Genomic DNA, 26,426 nt, shown 5'->3' with positions numbered 1-26,426 from the left:
TTGAAGCAGTTTTGCATGCTTTATATTGCAGAGCATGAGAGGGAGAAAGGCAGTATGCTATTCTGGACATTCTAGAAGACAGTCTCATATGAGGAAGTTTCATTGGTAAAATGAGCTTGCTTAAAATGAAGCATGAATGTTGAGTATTCATGAGCAATTCAGTTATAACTTGCATTATTTTTGTGTTCTTTTTTAGTAGAGAGAGACATCGTTTGATAAAATTGGACCAGTCAAGAAGTAGCCCATCTCCTGCTAACTCTGATGCTGAAGTTGATTGTGTGGGTAAAAGATCATTGGTTAATAGACATGTTTCTGAAACGGAGTCAAAACTGAAAAAACATGAGTAAGTTTGTCTTTAAAGTGTCAAAATATTTTTTGCTAATTATGCTGAACTCTTCTGCCTTTTTGCTTCATGCATAACATGGCATTTTCTTGAAGGTGCATTCAGAAATGCAGCAAAGCTTGGGAAATATATCCTCCTGTATTCATCTGGTTTCTCTATATTGCACATTTAATCCTTTGGCAGTCCTGAAGTAACCCATAACTGGGTTTGGGTATCGCAGGATTTAACCTTGTTTGGTGTAGGTTGATCACGAGGATGAAGCCCGAATGTTTAAACAAAGTCAACCTTGTGTAAATCCTGTGATATCCACAGGAATAGGTTATTGGTATTGTACAGTGACACACCTTTCTTAAATGAATCAATTGTATGATGACAATTTAGTGTTCTTCCACTTTCTTAACTTGATTGTGAAGCACTGAGCATGTGCCATGTACATCTGTACTCTTGCATAGTATGTCAGTACAGTGAAAGAGAAGTGACAAGAGCCAGGTCCATAGCAGTTTTTGTCTGCCCCTGTTTTGCCCCCACACACAGTCTAAAGCATGAAGCTTTCAAGTCTGATATGTTTGAGTTGCAGAACTCTTCAGTATTTTACCAGAAAAAAGCATTGTATGACTGATTGTGCAAAAACATGAGAAAAATATGGAGCATTCTGCAAAACTGAACATTTAAGAGGTGTGATCGATTGTGGCATCAGCAACCGTACATTTTGTCTGCAGATTATTGCAGAACATCCCTCAGTTTTTTCCTGTTTTGCCTTATTCCCCATAAAATGTAAGGATAACTTTAAGTATTTTTCAGTAGAAAGCTGGCTTCTGAATAAACTCTAATGGATGGACTTCTTTCTGTTGGTAGATGCTGAATTTGCAGTGGGCATGCTGATTGGGCTGTCAAGTCAGCATGCACGTTTTTGGATAGTAATGACCCTTTATTATAAAATTTCCTGTCTGTCCATTTACTTTTTTGTATTGTTTTAGTATTTGCTTTGCTTCATTTTGTGGATGTCATATGAGCAAAAGGCATACGTTAGACTATAAGTTGAATGCAATAGAAAGGTGTATATTTTTGATATAACCATGAGAATGTTGGTATAAAACAGTGCAGAAGAGAAATATAAATGTGACTAAAATGCTGAGTGCAGGGAAGTGAATATTTTTTGTAGGTTGTTTCGGTTTAACTGGTAGGTGAATTGGTCAGCTGACCCTTTTTGGCAGTGATGTGTTCTTTTAAAAGTGCAGCAATAGAAAAAAAAACTAATCCCATGTACAAGAGTGGCAACAATACAACATAAATTGCGATACATTTAATAGTCATAATGCATTAGTACTTAATCAAGATAGATATATACATACATATGTATGTATATATAGTTATCAACATATGTGTATGTATGTGTGTATGTATGTGTATATATATATATATATATATATATATATATATATATATATATATATATATATATATATATAAATATTTTAAGATTCCTCTTTAGATTGTAATTATTCAATGGACATGAATTCTGTACCCATGTAAAGTGGAATGAAAGAGCTAGACAAAAGCCAGCCTAGTCTTTTTCAAGTAAGTATTACCATGTCATCGTCTCTGAACAGTTGAATGTATTAAATTGCCCTAAGTGCTCTTTGAGTGTGGTTTTGAAATACATAGTAGGAAATCAAGAAAGTGTCAGTAGGGAGGTGATTCTTTGTGGTGCTGCCTGTTATTTGTGAAGGCTTTCCTCCCTACTTTGTGCTCAAAATGTGGTCTCTTTCGGGAGATGATTTGCTCTGATTATTCCTGTTTTTTTCCATTATGATAGTTTAAGAAGGAGCAGCACTGGAGTTAAATTAAAAAAATAGTGAAGTAATCAGCACTGTAGCTGTACTTTGAAAGGAAAGCTACTGAAAATGTTTCAGTAGTCTGTAGTAGTGAGTCTGAGGCCCTGACAGAAGCAAATTCTGGTAAATATCTGTTGCTTGCACGAGCTGGAAGTTGGCTGATTAATTATGACTTGCATAGGGAGGTAATACTTAAACTTTGAAATAGGCACACTGCTGTCTAGTGCTTGGCAGGCACTGGGTTATGGTAAATGTGATATTTTTTGTAACACTGTTGCAGTCATTAATTCTAAGTGCTAGCTGAGACCCAGGTATCTCTTCCATAGTGGATGGGGGATTGTCCTGTAGGTGCTTGATTATATAAAGGGGAGAGAATCTGATAAATTGGAGAGTAGGAAATGCCATAACTTCATACTTTACTTGGATTTCTGCTTATTTGTAGACCACTTAGCTAGTTTTGGAACATTTTCCTGTATTTTACACTGTGGTGGATTTCTGTAGCTGTATACCATAACCATGAAGTACTGTTAAGAAAGAGAGATAAGTTGTCAGGTTTTTTTTAGAAAGAGTGAGAAGTAATGGACCTATCACTGTTCTTCTAGGCACTCCATTGTTGAAGGTATCTGTACCTTGGGAGTATAGGTTTGATATAGGTGCAGTGGTATGATTGGTATAATGACCTATACGTCAGATAATGTGACGTGTAAGGCAGGAAAGCGTGTTTTCCCACACATTGAGTTTTGTCAGTTTGTTTAAAAGGAGAGTAATTTACTCTTTCATTAACTCTAGTCACATCACCAAATATACCAGCTTTAAGTTAACCATCATATATAATATAAGTGATATTGGTTACTGTGCAGTAGGGCTTGGTGCTCTGCTGTACTACACTACAACCACTGTGGAAGCCCTGTTTTTATTGCGTGAATGCCCATAGTTTATATGTTTGAGTAGTTGCTTCTAAACTGCTGTTTCAGAGATTTTAGTTAGGAGGCTAAGATCGGTAGTAGCAATAATAGTCATTAAGATAATTGGGTGATTTAACATTGAGAAGGGCAATACACCAGCATATTTAAATAGAAATAAAGCAATGCTTGAAGTGAGTGAAAAGTATAAGGTAAAAATGACATTCTCGGCAAAATTGGATGAAGCTTACAGAATTGCTGCTTGCCTTTCCATTTAATTTGGTTAGCATTTTCCTAGTTTGAAAGAAATTTCATTGAAGTTAAATATTGGACAGAAACCATCAATAGGGTACAACTGACTGAGTACGCATGTCATAATTCTGGCTAGTAATCGTGGGAGCATGTTTTTATAATTAAACAAGAATCCGCGACTGTTCATGGGAACGTCAGGATATACGCACGGTTGTTGTGGTGTGATCATGATTATGAAGCCCGAGTAATTAAAAATTACCAACCATGGGTAAATCATGATATACCCACAAACAAGAGTGAATTATTGCTATTGTATAATTACATTATTTAAGAAGGAAATTGCGTACCTTTCTTAAGTAATGTACTTGTGTAAGGTCACTTCGGTCATCTTCCACATTGTCTTCCCTATACTGATGTACTTGCACAATACATATGGGACTTACTTTCCCATGCTTGCACAATCTCAGTTGCTGTTTTTTTTAAACTATTAAAATAAAGATTTACAAGGGGCAGCACAAATATGTAAGGTAGGGTTCTGTATTAGTTTGGCAGAATGCACCTGATTTTTTTATATTTTGCTCTGTCCCTCAGCATACGCAAATAGAAGGTGTGGCCGCTCAGTGGCCAAACTTTTTTCTGTTGCTATATGTTAGATTTACAACTGGCATGCTGGTTGGGCTGTCCAATCTGCATGCTCATTTTTTAATTCTAAGCACTTTTTGTATAACAGAATGTGTAGCTGAGGAGGAAGTGTTTAGTGGTATCCAATAAGGTGTGGAGGCTTGATTCCTTGCTTTTATGTATCCATCTGTATTATTATTTGTGTCTTTCTTGAATGTTTTGAGTGATCATCTTTTTTATTTTAAAAAAAAAAACTTTATTAAATTATGACTTGAGACATAGGCAAGCTTACATTAATAGGAAAGAAAATAAATCATAACAATCTGATGTTGTCCTCTTAATGTCTCCTCACAATAGTCTCCCTGATCCAGTCCTTGGATCCGGCTCAGCCATATTCTGCAGACTTGTGTCCGACTCTTGTGCTCCTCCCTGTTATCCATAATGTACAACACCCACCCAAGGACCTTAGCTCCTTTTTTGCCACTTCAGTGTCCGGAAGTGGATCTCTGTGCTTTTGAGCTGTGGTTGATTTAGTCACAAATTTCATCACTAAGTGCAAGTGTTTCCTTTATCCTTTCATTGGCACATTGACTCCCCAAGAGAGTCATTAACCAAATACATTGACTTTGAGGGAGAAGGAAACTTCTGATTCCCACTGCAGACAACCTCGTTGACTTGGTTTCTTGCTAGGTATGGACGGACCCAGATATCATCGAGCCCATTCCCAAGCACCCCATTGGGGTTCTAGTTCCACCAGCCAAGAGAAAACATTGGAGCAAGGGTCTCGTAGTTGATGCCATCTTGGTGGCAGCGGCCACTAAAGAACTGGCAGAGGAGACTGCCAATGTCCATCCACCTAAAAAGGAGTGTAGAGAATTGGACAGAATTGGAAAGCCCATTTACTCCTCAGCCACATTTGCGCTGCAGTCGTTAAATTACCCAGCTCACTTTACCTGGCTTCAGGGAGGTCTGATCAAGGATTTTTCAGCTTCTCTCTCTCTCTCTCTCTCTGAGTCCATGCCTGAGGAGGAGCTGAAAGAAACTTTCTCCCAAGCTGGGCACTCTGTCATCCATTGCCAGTTCCTCGATGAGACTAATCTCCCATATAGTGGAAGGTACCTCACAAGTTGCTAGTTCAGGACTATCCCTAAGGAGGCATGCCTGGATGAGGTTATGTAATGAGCCCTGTAAGGCATTCTTTGTTAATGCCTTCTTTGATGGCTCTTCAGTGTTTCAGCCATTGGTTAGAGATACTCTCACCTGCAGTGACGTTGTGTTAGAATGGGTGATATTTTCGGACCACCTTCTGAATGCAGCACATTCCATGGAAAACCAATGGAGCTGGTGGACAGACTTGACAGATCCTATCCTGATTCCACACGAGTGGTCCCTCAGTCAGTCAGTAGCAAACGTGATCTTCAACCGATGGGGTCAGCCTTGCTGTGACCTTTTTCCCTCTCCCCTCAACAACAAATGCAGCGAGTTCTTCACTTTGATTTCCCCATCCGTGGGAGTCCTTGAGGGATGCTGTGGTGTACAATTGGTCCCCAGGTCTCCTATATGCTTATCCCCCCTTCCACTTATCTTGAATGTTTCTTCAGAAGGCAAACAGGCTGAAGAGCTCTGTCATCCTCCTTGCCCCCTTCTGTCCTCGACAAGTATGGTTCCCCTTCCTCTGGTCTCATCTGAAATATCTTCTGTGGTGACTGTAGCCAAGGCAGGACCTCTTCTCTCACCCTTCAGGAATGCACTACCCATATCTTCATGCCGTCAGGTTGACCTTATTTTTTCTTCACTTTCAACTATAGTGACAGTCCAGGCTTTTTTCTCTGGTCTGTAACACAATCCTAGCCTCTCAAAAGGTTTAAACTAAAGAAGTCTATACCAGTAAGTGGAAAAGGTTTGCTGTTTGGGCTAAAAATAGAAATATTGATCCTTTCTCAGCACCAGTCTCAGATATTTTGCTTTTTCTTAGTACCCTGTTTAAGGAAGGAGCTAGCTTCTCTACCATCAAGCCTCAATTAGCTGCAGTTTCTAATTTTCACACTGCTAGCCAGTCTCGTTCCCTGTCCACTTATAGATTATGCAGATCCTTTATGAAGGGTATTTTGTTTCCGAGACCTCTCATTAAGGACCCTTCCCCACCTTGGGACCTCACTGTCTTGCTGCAGGGTTTGACTCAGAGTCTTTGAGCCAGCAGCCAGTTGCAACCTGAAGTTTTTGTCATGGAAGATGATCCTTTTAGTAGCCATTACTTCAGTGAAGTGAATTTCTGAACTACAGGCATTATCTTCCAAACCTCCTTAGATAATCTTTCATAAGGACATGGTTTCACTACATACCAGTCCCTCCTTTATGGCTGAAGTAGCCACGAAAAACAATATCAATCAGTCCATTCACTTCCTAGTGTTCTTTCCAAAATTTTCTAACCAAGGAGAGTATATTCTGTACCTTCTCGATGTTCATAGACAGCTGCGTTTTTGTCTGCACAGAACTAGGCAGTATAGGAAGTCAGACCAATTGTTTGTAGCTTCCTTGCTAGCAAACTAGTTTGAGCGGTTTCCAAGATCATTCTAGCAAAACAGATCACTGGTTGTATCTCTTTCTCTCATTTATTCACAAAAAGGCCTAGAGTTGCCGACCTCCTAGGGCACATTCTACCAGGCCTATGGCTACTCCTTCGTATTCACATCTAGAACCTACACTGATAGTTGCGCAGCTAAATAGTCTAATAATCACACCTTTGTTGCACACTATAAATTAGACATCATCTCGAGGAGCAGTGCTTCCTTTTGCTCAGTGGTGCTCCAGTATATCCTACCATGAGGGCTGCCCTGGAATCATGTAATTGGGGCCTCTGACCCTATCACGAGAAAGAATTAATAGGACAACCAGATTAGAAAGTTGTGTCTTGTCTTATAATTTGGCATCTGTGTTTTCCATCTTCATTCCTCCTCATTCTCACCCAGCCATCCCCCTGCCTCATTCTTCTAGAGGATTATAGAAGATGATGGGACACTTGGGTCCCATGTCTGACCCTCATGTGCCTTTCTTCTGTCCTGTCCTGGTTATGGATGTATGGAGTCAGCAAACTCTATCTGAGGTACTTGGGTGGGTGTAGTGCGTTATGGGTAAGAGCTCAAGAGTCAGATTCAAGTCTGGAGAATGTGGCCGAGCCGGATCAGTTGATCGGATCCAAGACCCTATAGTGAGGAGGAATGAAGATGGAAGACGTAGATGCAAAGTTATGGTATGATGTAACTTTCTATTTTGCCATTTATATATATATATATATATATATATATATATATATATATATATATATATATATAGCACATTTTCTTTCTTTATAACCTTCATTAGTCCAACATTACATAAATTGCTCAATTTCTGCTTTCCCTTAAACCTCACTTCTCCTCCTGACTATTCTTGTATAGTTCCTACAGTTTCCATTTATTTTGATGTAATTTGCTCATTCCTTTTTCTAACAATTTTTTTCCCAATTCTTTTATCTGTCTTACAATATTCAGTATTTCAAATATAGTTGGTTTAGACTTTTCATTTTCTAGTACTTTCTTTTTTGGCAGCCAAGAGAATTAAACTTAATAAAGCCTTACTATGTCTAGTTAATTTCAGGTTGTATTCCCCAGCTGAAAAGAATCATATCCTTAGTTACAGCTATTTTATCAGCCAGTATTTCTGATGAAGTACTCTGTAGGAAATTATTTAAATCTGCCATCTCATTAGACTGCTATAACATATGTTCCCAGTTTCCTCTTTCTTCTCTGTCACACCTCCAGCATTTGCTGTCTACCTGAGGAAAAATTCTTTGCAGTCCACTTGGGGTACACAAGTACCTATTCAAACATTTCCAAGCAAAAATCCTAAAACGTCTGGAATTTGTTGAATACTTGGGAGACGTACATATGTTCTCCCATTACTCCCTTATAAATTGCTTTTCCTGTCTTTCTTCCATATCTTTTCTAAACATTTCTAATTCTTAGTTATCATATGCTGAGTTTTGTATGTGCTACTAATTACCCTTTTTACAACAGCTTCTTTTCCAGATTCCTCTAAAATTCTACCATAGAAGATCTGTCACTTAAGATTTCCCTCTCTGTTTCTCTTTGCCTGTACTGTGATAGCAGTTCCTCGGTGGGAAGGCAATCCTTGAGCCTGGAGTCTGCGTCTTCTTAACCTCATCCCACTCTTACCTTTCCCTGTCTAGTTATTTGCTCCCAGACCATTTTTGCCTATTTTCTGAACCCCTACTTCCAGTCCTCCCTATTGGCAAATCTCCTTTCTCCAGTCTTATGTTGACTTAGTTCTTACATTGCTTTCTACTACTTTATTAATGTAATAATCTGTATAATTCTTATTTTCAAGAATCTGCATCCAAAATCCAGCACTTACCTTATTACTCGAACTTTCCCCGTTTCTTCTTCTCTTTCCAGTTTGAATTGTAACCTTCTGCTTGTGTTATGTATAGGAATCGTAACTGTGTAGCCGTAAATTCACTGCTGAGCAGCTCAGAAAATGCTGCCTGCTTACTTCCACCATAGGAACAACAGTGCAGCCTGAGCTTATTTTCAGATAATCCATTTGTAATACCATACAGAAAACAAATGTTCCTAACTCTTTAACCATAAGAGCTAGACGAAAAATATAAATTCGAAAGTTGTTCAGCAAACACTGACCTATCCAACAGTGTAAATGTCGATAGTGTGTTGTTGTTGTGTCTTTCGGCTTTTCCTGGTTAGGGGTCGCCACAGCGGAACTCCGGTCCACTAATGATTGGCAGTAGATTTTTTTTTTTTTTTACGTGCCGAGTTGCCAGCTCTGACGCACAACCTTCAACGAAGGTACACCCATTCACACGTCTCCACACAGAAGACGCTCTAGATGAGAATCAAACAGGAAAACGTCGTACTGTGAGACAACAACGCTACCGCAGCACCACCACCGTAATAGTGTGTATTCGTCATTATTAAATATTTGCCAAGGAATGCTGATACTGTGCATAGTTTTTAACTTTTTGGTACAACAAATCACAATATCTTGTTGAGTTTACAATGTAGACCCGTACAATTTGTAATTAATTTGTATGAATGTCAACTTTAAAATGATACCTTAACCATTACTGTGTGATGCTCTGTTATGGAGATATTCACAGAAATATGATTAATATTATATTTCTTATAATTGATAAAGCACAATATATCATCACCTGTAACAGGCAGAGACTACATGTCAGTCTACATGTTGTGGGGCTCATTGTCAGCTTCAAAATGATGCATCATGCGTGTCGTCATCATACTCCCTTGCAAAGATATGGGCATAATAATGTGAAATATTGCAAATGTATAATTTTCATAATCCTACAAGATTAAAACTGTGATGTCTGTACATGTGTACAGCATACAGACACAGTTCTTTTATGTTGTAAGGAGTAGTACTGTCTTCATAATGAGGTATTACTTGGCAAAGTTATTTACCAAAATATGAAATAAATCATAATTTTCATAATCTAAGCCCTAAACAAACTGATATCTGTACATATGGACTACATTAAGTGCTGACTGACCCTAAAGCTATAGCATTTGGAAATGCTGACAGCCTGCTAAACATCAAACATGTTGCAGTCCAATGTAGTGCTTTATCCTGCCTGTTTAATTAACATTGGCAAAACTAGTTTTGAGATTTCAATATATTAATATTACTATTATTAATATGATGATGATGATTATTATTATTATGGGTGTCAAAGTAATAAAATCAAAAAAATTTTGCCGCCATAGGCACATGGGGAGTCCATCAGTAAGACTTTGGCATGCTGAGGACATGAGCAGAGTGGGCGTGTAGACCCAGTTAGGAAAGTAGAGTATAGACGGACAAGACAAGGCAGTGAAAGACTTAATAGCTGCTCAAATGCAGGAATTATTCCAGCAAGATGGAGGCTATAACCCATTCACATGTGTTCAGCTGGGCCACAGGTTCTTGTATGGTGTGCATTCCCCATGAGTTTAAGTACTAAAACGCTGCTCATTTGCACTATATTGCCATCAGGAATGTGTACTTCTAAAAAATACTTAGGAAGTTACTAGGCTGACAGTGTGCACTTATTTCATGATTTCTGGGGAAGACTGTCGGAGTAGAACAGAAAACCCAAAGATGTTTTATGTTATCCCATCCCCAACTGGGACACCATACTGTGAACAGTATTACCTTCACCATCTGTGTCCCATAACTAAGTTTACTTGCTTTTACTTTTGCAACCCACAATTTCACTTCACAAAGCCTCTCACCACTTTTACATTTTTCGCCAAGAAGAGACTAGTAAAACATAGCATACCTCCTACTTCATGTAGGTCTCATAGAACACTGACAGAATTAGAATCTAAGTAAAAGCAAAAAACTGCTGTGTAACATTTGTTTCCTGGGAAAAGTCAGACGTGGATCCAGCAAACATTATGCCATGGCCACCTGGAGAGAAATACTATGGAAGAGAGTCCGTGTAACGTGGGTGAAAACAGAGCACTTGTATGAAACCAACACCAATGCTTGGAGAGGGCATAACATGAATGGATTCCTATTTATCTTTTTTGTAAGCGCTTGGTAATACAGCCTTTGAATGTTGACAGAATAACAGGTTTTGCACTAGGGGTTTGTGGAAGGGTATGAAGTGACAAAAAAGAAATATCTAAAACCAACGGCACTGCAAATACAGTATTTTGAGAGCCAAGATAAGAGTAAAATAAGATCAGTAATGTTTGAACGGCGTTTGACTAAAATCTTGTACCTCGAACATGTCTTTCCGTACTCGCATAAGAAAAACTGATTCCAGCTTTTATTTTACTGAATCATGGAAAAGCAACCAACAGACTTTATTTGAAGAGAGACTATAAATATCTGCAAACCAAGCAGTAAATGGCACCTGACAACCATCTTGCAACACTATTATCTTACCTTAATTAAAACTCAGAGAACCAGTGGAACTTCCTGATGACTACTGCAAAACCGAGGTGATTTCTCCAGTAGCAATCCGTACAATCAGTGCCCAGAATAAATAGAGGGCTCCAGCAGCAGGTAAAATCTGCAAATATCAGCAAAAAGAAAGGAAATACCTGCTGCTAGACCCTCTATTTATTTGGGGAAAAACAAAATAAACTTAGGTCGGGGGTGGAGGTGTTATGCAAATGGTGGCTTGGATTGCATGAATCTGATTGGATGCCACCACTTGTTTTATGAAAGGCTTCAAATGACAATTTCTTTTAAGAGTTTAATGTAATAACATGTAATACACACTGAATCGTGAGTATAGCAGGAGAATAATTACGATTTCAGCGTGTATTACCCTTAACACACTTATAAATGTACATTAAAGTTTCTCACGCCACTGGGGGTAACAGATTGAAATTCCTATTGTCTCATAGTGCGCTCGGAGTTAAGCACAGAGGCGCCATGAGACGGTAGCCGGGGTTAATGAGTTAAAATCAGGTAATCCTAAACTTCCTTGTTTTATTGGAAGGATCGACTTATTCCCTCGATAGATTGAGTGCTATCTAGGGTTCCCTCCCTGTACCTTGAGGCCAGCCGGCACTCCAAGCCCCCCTTCAGTCACTTCCCCTTGCTCTTTCAGAAGTCTGACAGAGGCTGATGAAATTTCTCTCTGCGCAGATGCAGATGGGTGCTCAACGGCTCCTACCCCTTCAGGTCAGGAAGTCCTTGTTTGTACTTCTCCACCAATCTCAGTTCCTTCTCCAATCTGTTCATACATTTCGGAGCCCCTGGATCCACTTCTGCTGGAACTATCTGGCTTGGATCTGGGGATATGGGTGTCTTTGGCTCCCAGAGTGTGTCTGAGTGCTCTGGCTTTGATTGCTTTGGAGTCTGATTACTCTGAGAGCTATAGCAACCCTGTCGGATCCAAGGTGTTAAGAGTAGACTCCAAAGTTGTTTGGGCCATCTCTACCCCTCGAAGCCTCAACACTGGACAGCTTGGCTCTGATCTCCACCTCGGTTGGTATGCCTTTGGGACGGACTGAGCTGATGGGGCAGAAACATAGCTTTTTGGCTCTGTCAGCTTTTTCTCCCCAGAGCATTGTTTTTGTGGTGGTGGAGAGATTTTTCTCTGCTTCAGCAGGATGGATGGCTGCTACCCCCCCTCACATCTTCCTTCTGGATCCTGTGTGTTTCTGCACCTCGAATCTCAGCATTGTATACCACAGAGGCAGCCATCCCAAAGTCTCCAGGTTACCCAACAGGGTGTCAATATCTTCTCCGAAATATTCTACCGAAGAGGTCACTGGGAAGAGGAAGTACAAAAGGAGGCGCTTGGACCCCCCCCCCCAGGAGTCCATCACCTATGATACTGATTTTGATGAAGGGAAGGGTCCTCAAGATCACCAGTTGAAGACATCTCATTCAGAGAGATCCTTGAGATCCTTAAGCAGAGGGGTGTTTGGTTTACCAGTAACCCTTACCCGGAGGAATCAGTAGTCTTGGATGCCTTTGGGTCTAGCCTTGCTACCTCCTGGGTAACTCCACTGGCATAGGAGTTCATTGACTTGATCTCTAGGCAGGTGTGTAAGGAGCCAGACATAGTTGAGCCAATCCCCAAAATAACGGATTGAATTCTTACACCATCTGTAGGAAGGGAGTCCTGTAGCAAAGGAGTGCCTGTAGATGCTATGGTCGTGACAGCAGCCACCAAGAAGGAACTTGCTGAACAGAGTTCCTCTGTCCATCCTCCTAACAGGGAGTCTAAGATGTTGGACATTTGGGAAGCGTGTGTATGCTTCAGTGACTCTTGCCCTCAGGTCTCTGAACTCCCTAGCACACTTTACGAGACTACAAAGAGACTTGATAAAGGAACTGTCAGAGTTCTTTTCTGGGACTACTACTGCCGGGATCGTAGACTTCTGTGGCCTTACAGTTGGCTACCCTATAATTTATTTCTAATTCGTCCATTAGGTTTATTTCGCATGCAGCTTGAAGGTACCTCAAGGGTGGCAGGTTCAGGCATTCCCATCAGGACGCATTCCTGGATGCGCTTGTGTGATTTTGTGGAACCCTTTCAAGTCCTCATTTATCAGTGCATTTTTTGACAGCAGTTTGTTGTTTGGCCCTAAAGTTAAGGACACACTCCCCAGGTGTGAGAAAGTTGGGCATACATTTTTCAACCCTTCAAAGAACCTTTTCTAGGAATCAACAAGGTGGTTGAAAAATGTGGTTCAGAAAGTCCCAGGGTCCTTTCCAAGATCCATATGGAGGTAGTTCATCCAGGTGAAGAGGGAAGATCACGAATGAACAACAACTCCCACGAGGCAGAGAAGGCCCACAGAACCAGTGGTCCAGTGATTCCTTCTCCAACTGACCTTGCCAGCTCACCTGAATAGGAGGCCCAGTTGTCCCCCTCTGGAGGCAATTGGGGGTTGATTATCCCTGCTCCAGAGAGCCTAGCTAGACATCACAAAAGATACGTGGGTGTAGAGGATCATATCCAGAGGTTTATATTATTTCCTTTTCCGTTCCACTTCCTTCTGTGTCAAACTTTCCCAGTGTTCCACCCAGTTAGAGGAAAGCAGCAGCAATAGAAATTCAAAAGCTGGTAGAAAAAAGGGAGTTGCTAGAAAAGAGCCATCCTACCAGATTTGATAGAATCTGGAACGTACTCATGATTCCTTATACTGCCAAAGAAAATGGGACTGGAGACCGAGTTTGCATCTTAGCAACTTGAACAAATTAATTTAACACACGGTTTTGGATGGTCACTGTTGGCGTTGTGTGCCAGGATGACTGGATGTGCTCAATAGACATTCAGCATGCATACGATCATATCAAGATGGGCAGACAATCTACAAGGTTTTTGTGCATCAGGCTGGGAGCCAGTCATTGCTAGTTCAGAGCACTCACCATAGCCCCCAGGGTGTTCACCAAATACATGGTAGTGGTAGCAGCTCACTTGAGACTGCAGGGTTTGACTGTTTCTGTACCTGGACGACTGGCTTATTACCTCCCTAACCAGTCATCTGCTGATAAGAGCATGTAATCAGGTCTTCCAGACTTGCTTCTGTCTGGGGATTACCATAAATTACAACAAATCTTAGTTAGAACTGTCTCAAATACTGGAATTCATAGGAGCAATTTTGACAGTTTGTACTCGACAGAAGAACAGAAGCTGTCAGATTCCAGGTCAGGAAAATAATTCACAGTACCACAGTCTCAGCTCAATTGATGCAAGTCTTGGGATCTGTGTTGGCAGCTATAGTCCTAGCTCCTCTAGCAAAATTTTACATGAGAATTCTTGGGTGGGGAGGGTCATTTGCTGAGGAAAACAGTCTAAGGTACTTGGTCCCCCAAATAGGCAAGTATGCATGTCAATGTCCTGGAGATGAAAGTGGTGCCCTTAGTGTTGTAGGCCTTCCAAGATGTACACTCAGGATAGTTGCGATTCAGATGGACAACATGTCAGTAGCTTGATGCATCAACAGACAATGAGGAACCAGGTCTTAGCTCTTGTGTCGAGAAGCCCTCAGAGTATGGCCAGTAGGTGATCTCATCTAACTACTTTCTGATAGCAACACACATTCCAGGGAAGTCCAGTGTGATAGATTGAGCAGGTCCATCCTTCTACCTCATGAGTGGATCTCTCAGCATGAAAGTGGCAGAAATTATTTTCTATCGCTGTGGCCAGCCTTGCTGCAGTCCTTTTGCATCTCCCCTAAACAAGTGCAGCAGCTTCAATGCTCTGATCTCCCACCACGGGAATCACTGAGGGGCGCTCTCCTTCATGACTGGTCCCCAGTATTCTCTATGCCTATCCCCCAACTCCTAATTCCCAAATTTCTGCAGAAAGCTGCCCAGTTGAAGAGCAAAGTCATCCTCATTGCACCTAACTGGCTTTGGCAAATTTGGTTCCCGTTTCTTTGGCCTAATCTACTTTACCCACCTTGTATTTTGGATCTTATTCCAGATCTCCTCTATCACCTGACAGGCTTGATTCATCCAGATATTTCAAACCTCAAGCTTAACAGCATGGTTTCTTCGCTTTCTGTGATAGCCAGACAACTGATACTATTTTCCCCTGTCCATCATATACTTTTATCTTCCCATATAGCTTCTACAAGAAAACTTTATACAGTAAATGGCAAAGGTTTGGTTTGATCTGATCTGAAGTAGTCTTCATTTGCTCTGCAACCTATGGGACATGGATCCGGAATGGATCTAACTTGGCCGCATTTCTCCATCATCGGAGTCGAGGTCCAATCTTCTCCCCTAGCTATAATGCCCTGTCTCCTTCCTCCCTTCAGATCTCATTTGCCACACTAATAGCAAGCATCGTGGTCCTCTGCTCCAGGCTTTTTTTGGGGGTAAGTGAGTTAGATTTTCAAACTATTTTTCACCTTTCTCTCCGCGTTCCTTTCTCGCGCTGAGACATTGGTCTGTAGAAGAAGAAAAAAAAACTTATTCCCATTTCCCTCTATCTTTCCTTAAGCTGTGTGTTTGCGTCTGTTTCTTTGTGTCTGTTTCTTTGTGTCTGTTTCTTTGTGTCTGTTTCTTTGTGTCTGTCTGCATCTGTCTGCACGTGTGTGTGTTGGTGGGTCTCTCTCTTTCTGCTATGGCAGACACCCCCAAACCAGGATTTTGGAAGTGCACAGTGTGCGGCCATAAGCTTTCCCCTGCAGATGGCCATACACTGTGCATTGTGTGCATAGGGATCCAGCACCTGATTCTTCCTGTTTGATCTGCGCTGGGTTCAGTCCCCACACATTGATCGACAGGAGGAATAAACTTGTACTTAAGGGCCTTTTTCCACCTCCTGCTGTGGAGGCCCAAGCTTCCTCATCTGCCGCTTCTGCTACTCCCTCCACCCCAGCCTCTGGGACTCAACATTCCGCCAAGAGGACTGTGGACAGAGAGAAGCGCAAGCACTGGGATAGAAGGAGGAATCGGTCCCCCGACCGCTCTTCCCCAGCTGAGCCACCGGTGAAATCTCGCCCGGGTCTTGGCTCGAGTTCCCCCGGCTGCATTTCCCCTTCCTTCTGGCAGGAGGTGTCTCAGAGCCTTTCATCGGTGTCTGCTTCACCACACTGTCTGTCAAGGCCAGCATCTGTGGCCTCTTCCGCTAGGTTCACCCCAGAGCCTCTCCAAAGTCGAGCTGGAAAGGATGATGCGAGGTTCATCCGCACGCAGATACAAATGGGAGTCTTGACTGCCACATCTCCCTCTGGAGCTAGGTTTGTGCAGTCTGCCTTCATCCCGATAACGCCTTCTCTGATCTGACCTAACGTTTGAGTCCTTGGGGTCAGTGCCGATGGTTCTTGGTACCTCGATGCTGATCATTGCCTTGAGGGAGTCTGCTCCGACAAGCTCAGACCCATCTGGCCTTTGGAGCCATAGCCTTGGAGCTGGATTCAAGGAATGGTTTTGGCTCTGAGTTTTTCAGAGCCAAGCCTTCCAGTCGGAGTCTCTGCACCTAGAGGTCTGTCTCTTGCTCCCCCATTGATCCAGAGAATTACAGACCTGATTGTAGCCTCAGCTCCAAGGGTTCATTCTCCTCCTGCCTCTGACGTGATAGAGAAGGGTGTTCTTTATCCCATCGAGACCCTTGACAATCTTGTTCTCCGAGTCTGTCCTGACTGTCTCTTGTCTGGATTCTGCCATCCTGCTCCCTCAGATGACAGCCTGACACCTCTTTCCCAGGGAGATCCCCCATGGGAACAGCTGGATGATTTTGATTTCTCCCCAGAGACCTCCCCTGTGGAGGTTACTTGAAAATGCATGTGTTAAAGGAGACTCTTGGACTCCCCTCCAGAGTGTCTCATGGAGGACACCGACTTGGAGTAAGGGGAGGGTTCCCCCCAATCACCCCAAGAGGATGTCTCATTTGGAGACATCACGGAGATCTTTTGTTAGCATGGGGGGTTGTCTGCCCAAAAATCCAGCTTTGATGAGTTGGTGTTCCTGGAGGCGTTTGACACAAGACCCTCTACATCCTGGGTGTCCCCTCACGTGGATACCCTGGTGGATCTTATTACATCTCGTGCATGGAAGGAGCCCGACACAGTGGAGCCCATCCCAAACACTCTGACAAGGCCCTCCGTACCCCTTCTGATAAACCTCATTGGTCTAAGGGATCTCCTGTTGATGCCGTGGTGGTGGTGGTGGCAGCCACTAAGAAGGAGCTAGCACAGGAAAGCTTCACGGTCCATCCTCCAGACTGAGAGTCTAGGACCAGGGACCGTTTTGATATGCGGGTGTATGCTTCAGCAGTGTTCTCTGTACTTGCACTGAACTGTTTAGCACACGTCATAAGGCTGCAGCGTGATCTGATTAAGGAGGTCGCTGGTTGTGCCTCAGGATCCATTGTGGAGGAAAATGGCCACCCTCCTCTCCAGCTCCAGTACCTCTATGCGGCTCCTCTCTCATGCAACTGAAGGAGCCTCTAGAGTGGCCAGAGTGGGTGTTGCCATTAGGCGTCATGCCTGGCTCTGACTTTTTAACTTTTTGGAGCTCTTCATGGCATCTTTTACAAATACCCTATACGATGGTTCCACTCTGTTTGGAAAGACTGTATGTGACACTTTGGTCCAGAGCAAGGAGGACAGGAAGACTTTGTCTGTCATCGGAATCCGCTTCTCATCTCCTCAGCGAGCCTTTTTCAGGAACCAATGAGGGATGAAGATGTGGTTCCGGAAGTCTCAGGTTTATTTCCAGGATGCTCAGGACTTGTCTTCCCCACAGGCAGAGGGGGATTTGACAGATTCTGCCCTCGTGGGTGAGGGGATTCGAGGAACCACGGGTATCTGGATTCCTTTCTGGACAGGCCCATACAGCAGCCCTGAAGGGTTGGCCGGCTGCTCATCTCTGGAGGCAGTCAGGGGTCAACTCTTGCTTCACCTAACAGCCTAGGAGTCTATAACAGAAGATCGTTGGGTGGTGCGAATCATGTCCAGAGAATATTCAGCCCCCTTCTCTCAAACACCTCCCAGATGTCCCACCCGCACAAAGGGAAAATGCAGCGCTGGAAATTTCCAAGCTGCTTGAAAAATGAGTCATCCAGCCCAGAACCCAGACCAGTCCGGATTAGGTATTTATTCCATGTTCTTTTTAGTGCCAAAAAAAGACTGGAGACTTGCGACCATTTCTGGATCTCTCCACCCTGAACATGTCCAAATGAAATTCCGGATGGTCACACTCCAATCCATACTGTCCTTCCTGCAGGAGAACGACTGGATGTGCTCAGTAGACCTTCAAGATGCATTCTATCACATCAAAACGGGCAGACCGTCTTGGAGGTTCCTCTGCTTCCAGCTGCGGATCAATCATTACCAGTTCAGAGTGCTACCCTTTGGTCTCACCACCACCTCCAGGGTATTCACCAAAGTGATGGTGGTGGTAGCGGCTCACTTGCGGCTGCAGGGCTTTCAGGTCTTCCCCCTACTTGTACGATTGGCTCCTTTCCACTCCCTCCAGGCATCGACTCTGCCAAGCCAAGGATTTCCTTATCCAGATGCCCACCAGTTGGACATCAACATAATTCTTAACAAATCCCTGTTAGAACCAGTTCAAGTTCTGGATTTCATTGGAGCCTGGTTGGATACCATTCAGACCAAGGTTTTCCTGACACCAGACAGACTTCATCCCTTCAAACATCACGTCTTTTACATTCTTAAAGTTCCATCTCCCCCAGCTGAATTTATCTTAAGGGCGTTGGGGTCCATGGTGGCCATGATCACCCTCATACCCACAGCTCAGTTACACATAAGGGTGCTCCAATGGACTCTGGCGGTCCAGTGGTCGTTTCTAGATCTACCATTGTCACATTCTCTTTGTCTGTAGCGAGCCTGCAGGGATTCTCTTCTCTGGTAGATTTCAGTCCCTGGATCTTCTCGTTCATTCATTTTTCCCTTCTGTCTGACCATGGTGACCACAGATGCCTCCCTACTCGGGTGGGGGGGTATTGCTTGGGAAAGATCGTTCAAGACACATGGTCTTCCCTGGAGACACAGTTGCATATCAGCGTCCTGGAGATGAGGGTGGTGCTATTGGCTTTGCAAGCTCTTCATGCCCATCTTCCACTAGGGACGATTGCCAGACAGACAATATGTCTGTAGTCTGGTACATCAACAAACAGGGTGAACCAGGTCTTGTACCCTTTGCCAAGAAGCCATGAGATTGTGGGAGTGGGTGATCTTCACCGGCTGTTTTCTGGTGGCAGTGCACATTCCGGGGAGGTCCAACATTTTAGCGGACAGGCTCAGCAGGTCTATCCTGATGCCTTACGAGTGGTCTCTGAATCCTTCAGTAGTAAAACAGATCTTTCTGAAGTGGGGTCAGCCTTGAAGCGATCTCTTCACCTCTCCTTCCAATACGAAGTGCAGCTAGTTCTTCACTCTGAACCCCCCTCCGGGGGGAGTTCCCCAGAGACACTGTGGTTCATGCTTGGCCCTCCGGTCTTTTTTATGCTTATCCTCCACTTCTGATCCCAAACCTCATTCAGAAAGTGCAATGGTTGGGAGCAAAGTCATTCTCCTTGCCCCCTTCTGGCCTCACCAAGTATGGTTCCCTTCTCTGTAGTCTCATGTAGTGTGTCCTCCCTGGATGTTGGATCTGGATCTGATTTCAAATCCCCCTCAGGGATTCCACATCCAGATCTGGCCAGTCTGAAGCTCACTGCTTTGACTGCTCCAGTTCCCATGATAGTTAGGACTCCCTGGCTGTCTTCTCCAGTTAAGATTTTGGTAGTGGCTCATAAACCTTCCATGAGGAAGGTTTATTCAGGTAAGTAGAAACGTTTCTCAATTTGGGCATCTCAGTGTGATTTGGATCTTGATTTGGATTTTGGTGGGGAGGGTCACTTGCTGGGGAAAACGGTCCAAGGCTCTTGGTCCCCTGAAGAGGCCAGTACGCATATCAGTGTCCTGGACATGAGAGCGGTGCCTTTAGTGTTGCAGGCCTTCCAAGACAGACTCTCAGGACAGTTGCATTTCAGATGGACAACATGTCTGTAACTTGGTACATCAACAGACAAGGAGGAACCAGGTTTTACCCCTTGTGTCAAGAAGACCTTGGAGTGTGGCTAGTGGGTGATCGCATCTGACCACTTTCTGATAGCAGCACACATTCCAAGGAAGTCCAGTGTGATAGAAAGATGGAACAGGTTCATCCTACTACCTCACGAGTGATCTCTCAACGGGAAAGTGGCAGAAATGATTTTCCATCAATGTGGCCAGCCTTAATGCAGTCCTTTTGCATCTCCCGTAAACAAGTGCTGATTTCCTGCCAAGGGAATCACTGAGGGGCGCTCTCCTCCACGATTTTCTCTATACCTATCCCCCAACTCCTAATTCCCAAATTTCTGCAGAAAGTTGCTCATTTGAAGAGCAAAGTCATCCTCATTGTACCTTACCGACCTCAGCAGATTTGTTTCCCATTTTTTTGCCACATCTACTTTACCCACCTCGTATTCTGGATCCTATTCCAGACCTCCTGTCTCACCCAACAGGCTTGATTCATCCGGATATCTCAAACCTCAAGCTAATAGCATGGTTTCTCTACTTCCTGTAATATCCAGGCAACTGATATTCTTTTCCCATGTCCGTCATATACTTTAATCTTCCCATATAGCTTCTACAAGAAAACTTTAGAGTAAATGGAAAATGTTTGTTTTTTTAGGCTAATCAGAAGCATACTGACCCCTTCTCAGCCCCTTTACAAAGTGTTCTTGAATTTTTGTCAACAATTTTTAATGAAGGCTGTAGCTCCTCAACTGTTAGAGTTCAATTAGCAGCAGTCTCTAGCTTTCATAGTGGATTTGAGAATTCTTCCCTAGCTTCAACTAAGCTTTGTAAGGACTTTTTGAGAGTCACTCTCCTGCTGAGACCCCCCCCTCCATAAATACCCCACTCCTCCATAGGATTTAAATTTGTACTGCTGGCCTTAATTCATTCCCCCTTTGAACCAGCAGCAAAATGTGATCTTAAATTCCTGACCTAGAAAACTATTTTTCTAGTGGCCATTACCTCTGATAGAAGAATTTCATAACATCAGGCATTGTCCAGTAAGCCTCCCTACTTGATTTTTCATAGGGATAGAGTAACGTTACGTACCATCCCTTCTTTTCTTCCTAAGGTGGTGTCAGAATCCAGTTATCAAACAGTCTGTTAATCTCCTAGTTTTCTTTTCTAAATTTGCAAACAAAGGTGAATATATGTTGCTTTTATTAGATGTTCGCAGACAATTGTGTTTTTACTTAAACAGAACAAAAGTAATTAAGACAGATCAACTACTTGTGTCCTTTGCCGATTCTAAATTGGAAAAATCAGTTGCAGAGGTAGCTTTAGCCAGATGGCTGAGGGGTTTGCGTATAGTTTGTCTACAACTTGGGTCTAACCTTACCAAAACCTTTAATAGCCCTTTCCACTAGGTCCATGGCAGCATAGTCAGACTTTATGTATAGGGCTTCCATGGATGACATATGTGCATTTGCAACCTGGCCAATCATCATACCTTTATCACTCATTAAAAACTAGATCTAGTCTCGAGGGGAAGAGCAGCCATTGGCTCAACTGTTCTCAGGAATATCTTTCCTTAGAGTCCACCTGGGGTTTTTGGTACTGCAGACTCTGCCCCAACAGTTGAGAATGAATGAAAATTGACAGCATCAGACAAAAAAAGATGTTCTTCATGTTTCACTGTTGCAGTCATCACATAACCCTCGGCCGGCCCGAACACCAGAGACTTAGTATTTCTGCTTTGGTTGCCATCGCTTGAGGACTGATGTCAGGTCGTCAGTGATATAAAGTAAGGCAGCCAGCGCCATTACATCAGTCTTTCTTGCCATGGAGCCCGAAGCAGGAACAGTTAGCACGAATGCCGATCACCCGCTACCTGAGTTTTCATTTTTGAATTGAAGTTGAAGTCTTCTAAAGCGAAGTACCCCATTTGGGATCCTTTTTTCTTGCACTAACTGATGTCAGAAAAAGTTAATTGTCTCCCCTGTGGAAAGCAAATACCACACAGAGACTTCCACTCTTACTGCGTCACTTGTCTAGGCCCAGACCACTTCTGTCGCTTCTGTGCTTTGTTCAGTGCCAGAACTATCCATCGCCGAGCCCTTATTGTAGCCAGATATTTTTGCTTACAGTCCTCAAATTCTGATATGGCTTTGGTAAGCCATTTAACAGCAGATCTTCCTAAAAAACGTAAAGATAAAGACAGAGACACCACATAGGTCCAAACCTGTTGATGCTTCTGTTAAGCTAGTCATCAGTCCTGTAGTACTCAGACGCTTTTGCAGCCCCTGATGCCTGCTTCATTTGATTCGCAAGCCGCTACAGAGACCCTTTCTGAGTCCAGTATGCTGCAAAACTCTTCTTCGTCTAAGGGTCCTGTGGTCGTTTCTACCTTGGATGGGTCCGGAGTTGCTGAGCAGGCACCGGCTTCCGAGGAGGTCCTTCACACCACTGAATCTCAACACAAACAGACGTCTTCTTTAGCGACTACCGTTCTTTCGAAAATAACAGAATTCCTTAGGCCCAGGGTTCAAACCACACCCAAGAAACCAACTACCCACTTTCAGGTGCCTGCTACTTTGCCTCAGTCTCAAATGCTTAAAATAGCGGAAGACCTTTTGTTGATCAGGGGAAGCCAAGCTACCCCCTCAGAAAGGAAGAGATCTGTCCCCAGTAGTTTTGTCTGAACAAGAGTTAGAGGAATCTTATGCATCTGACTATGAAGACATGCAACCCCTGTCCACTTATAAGGATTCTGATGCAGAGGAATCCATTCCATCAACCTCTCCCCCAGAGGATTTTTCCTTTGGGGAAACTCTGCATACTTTAAGGGAGCATTTCCAGTGGGAGAGTCAGGACTACCCTCAGTCTAAAAAGAGACTTGGGGAATTCGTAGATCATCCACAGCACAGACCCTTGGCCATCCCCTCCAGTCCTGGATGTGGTGGATGATGGTTTCCTTGAATCCAGCTGGACTCCTGATGCCCTACCTCCTGCCCCCAGAAAACCAGACAGGTGCTACAGAGTCCCTGACTCGCACAAGTATCTTTTTAAAAATCCAACAGCTGGCCCTGAGGTCATTTCTCAAGGGCCAAAAGGGATTAAAGCAACCTCTGCTAAGAATACCACCCCCTCGGACAGGGATTCCCGAGCATTGGACAGATGGAGTAAAAAAGTATACACCTCTGCTACTCTTACTATCAGGGCTCTAAGTTGTCTGTTCCATGTGCTTAAATATCAGCAACATACCTTGGAACTCCTTAAACAAAAAATGTCTTCCTTTCCTGCTTGGACAGAATCTAAAGATTTACAAGACTTAATGCATTCTGCAAGTCAAGTAACTAAACACACTTTGCACTGTGGTTTTGATGCCCTAGAAGCTTCTTGCAGGGCTGCAGTCACCGGATCTGTCATTAGAAGACCTGCATGGCTTAAGGAACAACCCCTGCCAGACCATGTCAAATCTAAATTGTTGGATGCCCCCTTACACAAAGCTTATTTGGCACTAAGGCAGAAGAGGTCTTAAGATGGAAGAAAAGCAAAATCTATGCATACAGTTAAAGATTTCTTACAGATCCATCTCCCTAGGTTCAGCAGGCATTGTCCTTCCAAGCACTGGTCCTTTCCTGCTCCGAGTAAACAGGCCCAGCCTAGGACCCGTGGAGGCAGACCCCACCCCCCCCAGACAGCACCCCCAGGGAATGCAGAGATCTAAGCAGTGGACTACCTCCACTTCAAAACTAGGGAGTTCTAAGCCACCTACTTATGGTAAAAACTCACAATGACTCACCTGCTCCCGACCTTCCCTCTGCCCACCTTCACTTACCCCTATGAGGAAAACTCTCCTTTCACTCAAGCACCTGGGCTGCCGTTAATAAGGACCAATGAGTTCTGAACATTGTGTCTCAGGGATACAAATTCTCCTTCCACGCCTTTCCAACCCCAAAAGGGTTCCCTGATCTACCACCAAATCAGTGGGCAGAGGCTCAAAATGAAATCTATTCCCTGCTCTCTATGGGGGCAGTAGAGCATGTTCCTGCAGAACAGATAGGCCAATGCTTCTACTCCAGACTTTTTCAGGTGCTCAGAAAAGAGGGCACTTGGTGCCCTATCCTCAATCTATCCGTTCTAAACACCTTTCTGGTATTCCCAAAATTCAAAATGCTCACCCTCCAGCAGCTACTACCCATGCTGTCCAAGGATGCTTGGCTAGCCACCCTGGATCTAAAAGACGCCTACCTCCACATCCCTATCAGGGAATCATGCAGGAAAAGTGTCCGCTTCAGGGCAGGATCTCAACACTTTCAGATGTTCTTCGTGTTTCACTGTTGCAGTCCTCACACTTGGGTTATCCTGCCAGGGTTAGCCCTCAGTCATCCTGAATACCAAAGGCTTAGTATTTCTGCGTCTGTTACTGTCACTCCAGGACTGACATCAGGTCGTCAGTGGTATAAAAACAGGCAATCGACGCCATTACATCAGTCTTTCTTGACGAGGAGCTCGAAGCAGAAGCAGTTCGCACGAGTGCCGGTCGGCTGCTACCTGAGTTTTCATTTCCGAATTTGAAGTTGAAGTCTTCTAAAGCTAAGTACCCCATTGGGGATCCTTTTTTTCTTGCTCTAACCGATGTCAGAAAAAGTTAAGTTGTCTCGCCTTTGGAAAGCAAATACCACACCGAGATTTCTATTCTTACTGCGTCACTTATTTAGGCCCAGACCACAACGTCCCTTGATGTCGGTTTTGTGCTTTGTTTACTGCCAGAACTACACGTCTTCTGGGCCTTATCGTAGCTAAATACTTTCGCTGTCGATCTCCGTATTCCGAAATGGCTTTGGTAAACCATCCGACTACCGATCTTCTGAAAAAACATAAGGATAAAGACAGAGACAGACCGCACAGGTCCAAAACTGCCGACAACGCTTCCATTAAGTTAGTCGGCAGTTCGCCGGTACTCAGCGAGGCGTTTTTGCAGCCCCTGATGCCTGCTTCTGTAGATTCGCAGGCTGCTACCAAGACCCGTTCGAAGTTCGGTATGCTGCGAGACTCTTCTTTGACTACGGAACCTGCAGATGTCTCTACCTTGGATGGGTCCAGAGCCGCTGTGCAAGCACCAGCTTCTGAGGAACTTCTTCGCACTACCGATATTTGACACAAACCGAAGACTTCTTTTGCATCTTCAGTTCTTTCTAAAACTGCCAAGTTTCTAAGGCCCAGGGTATGAACTATGCCTAAAAAAACGATGACCCTAGCTCAAGCGCCTGTTTCCATGCCTCAATCTCAAATGCTTAAAGTGGCAGAAGACCTTGTCATGCTGATTAGGAAAGTCTGCGTACTCCTGCTAAAAGAAAGAAATGTGTCCCCAGCAGCTTTATCTGACCAAGAGTCCGACGACTCTGAGGTTTCTGATTATGAAGACATGCCCTTATCTGCTTATGAGGATTCAGATGCAGAGGAATCCATTCCTTCAGCTTCTCCTCCAGAGGATTTTTCTTTTGATGAAACCTTACATACCTTGAGAGAGCATTTCCGTTGGGAATGCTCGGATTGTCCTCGGTCCAAAAAGAGACTTTGGGAATTTTTAGATTTACCACATCACAAACCCTTAGCTATTCCGTCTGTGCTGGATGTTGTGGATGATGTCTTTATGGAATACAGTCTAACTTCTGATACTCTACCTCCTGCTCCCAGGAAACCTGACAGGTTTTACAGAGTTCCTGACTCGCACAAATTTCGTTTAAAAAATCCTACTGCTGACCCAGAAGTAATCTCCCAAGGACCTAAAGGAATAAAAGCAACCACAGCTAAGAATCCCACCCCTTTAGACAGGGATTCCCGAGCTTTAGACAAATGGGATAAAACAGTGTACACCTCTGCAACTCTTGCCATTAGCGCATTAAATTGTCAGTTCCACATGCTGAAATACCAGCAACATACAGTTGAACTTATTAAACAAAAATTATCTACATTCCCGGACTGTGCAGAAAATAAAGAATTACAGGAGCTTATGCATTCTGCAAGCCAAGTTTCTAAGCATACCGTGCAGTGTGAGTCTAACGCCCTAGAAGCATCCTGCAGGGCAGCAGTCACAGGTTCTGTAGTTAGAAGGCATGCTTGGCTTAAGGAACAGACCTAGTCAGACCATGTCAAACCAAAACTATTGGACGCACCACTGAGCAAAGACAATCTGCTTGGCACCAAAGCTGAGGAAGTTTTAAAAAAGATGGAAGAAAAAGCTAAGTCTATGCAGACAGACGTTTTGCAAGTCCAGCCTCTGAGATTCAGTAGGCATTGCCCCTCAAAACATTGGTCCTTAACACCCCCTCAAGGCCACCACAGGCTAGACCTAGGGGAAGCAGACCCCCCAAACAGCAGTCCCTGGGAATGCAGAGATATAAGCAATGGAGTACCTCCACTTCCTAAACAGTGAGTGCTAAGCCACCCCCTTATGGAAAGA

General features: G+C 43.6%; 1 protein-coding gene across 1 annotated transcript in view; it reads left to right on the top strand.

Annotated features, from left to right (window-relative positions):
• The window catches only part of ZFC3H1 (zinc finger C3H1-type containing), a 3,672,721-nt gene that overhangs the window by 1,634,190 nt on the left and 2,012,105 nt on the right, over window positions 1-26,426 (top strand). Inside the window, exon 12 of the mRNA XM_044087220.1 lies at window positions 197-343. Coding sequence (XP_043943155.1) covers window positions 197-343 — 147 coding nt within the window. The remainder of the gene's footprint in view (window positions 1-196; window positions 344-26,426) is intronic.

Source organism: Protopterus annectens, chromosome 11.part0, assembly GCF_019279795.1.
Source record: "Protopterus annectens isolate FY-2018-M chromosome 11.part0, PAN1.0, whole genome shotgun sequence".
Classification (NCBI taxonomy): Eukaryota; Metazoa; Chordata; order Ceratodontiformes; family Protopteridae; genus Protopterus; species Protopterus annectens.
Note: the sequence above shows the minus strand (reverse complement) of the source record. Positions and strands in the feature narration are given on the sequence as shown.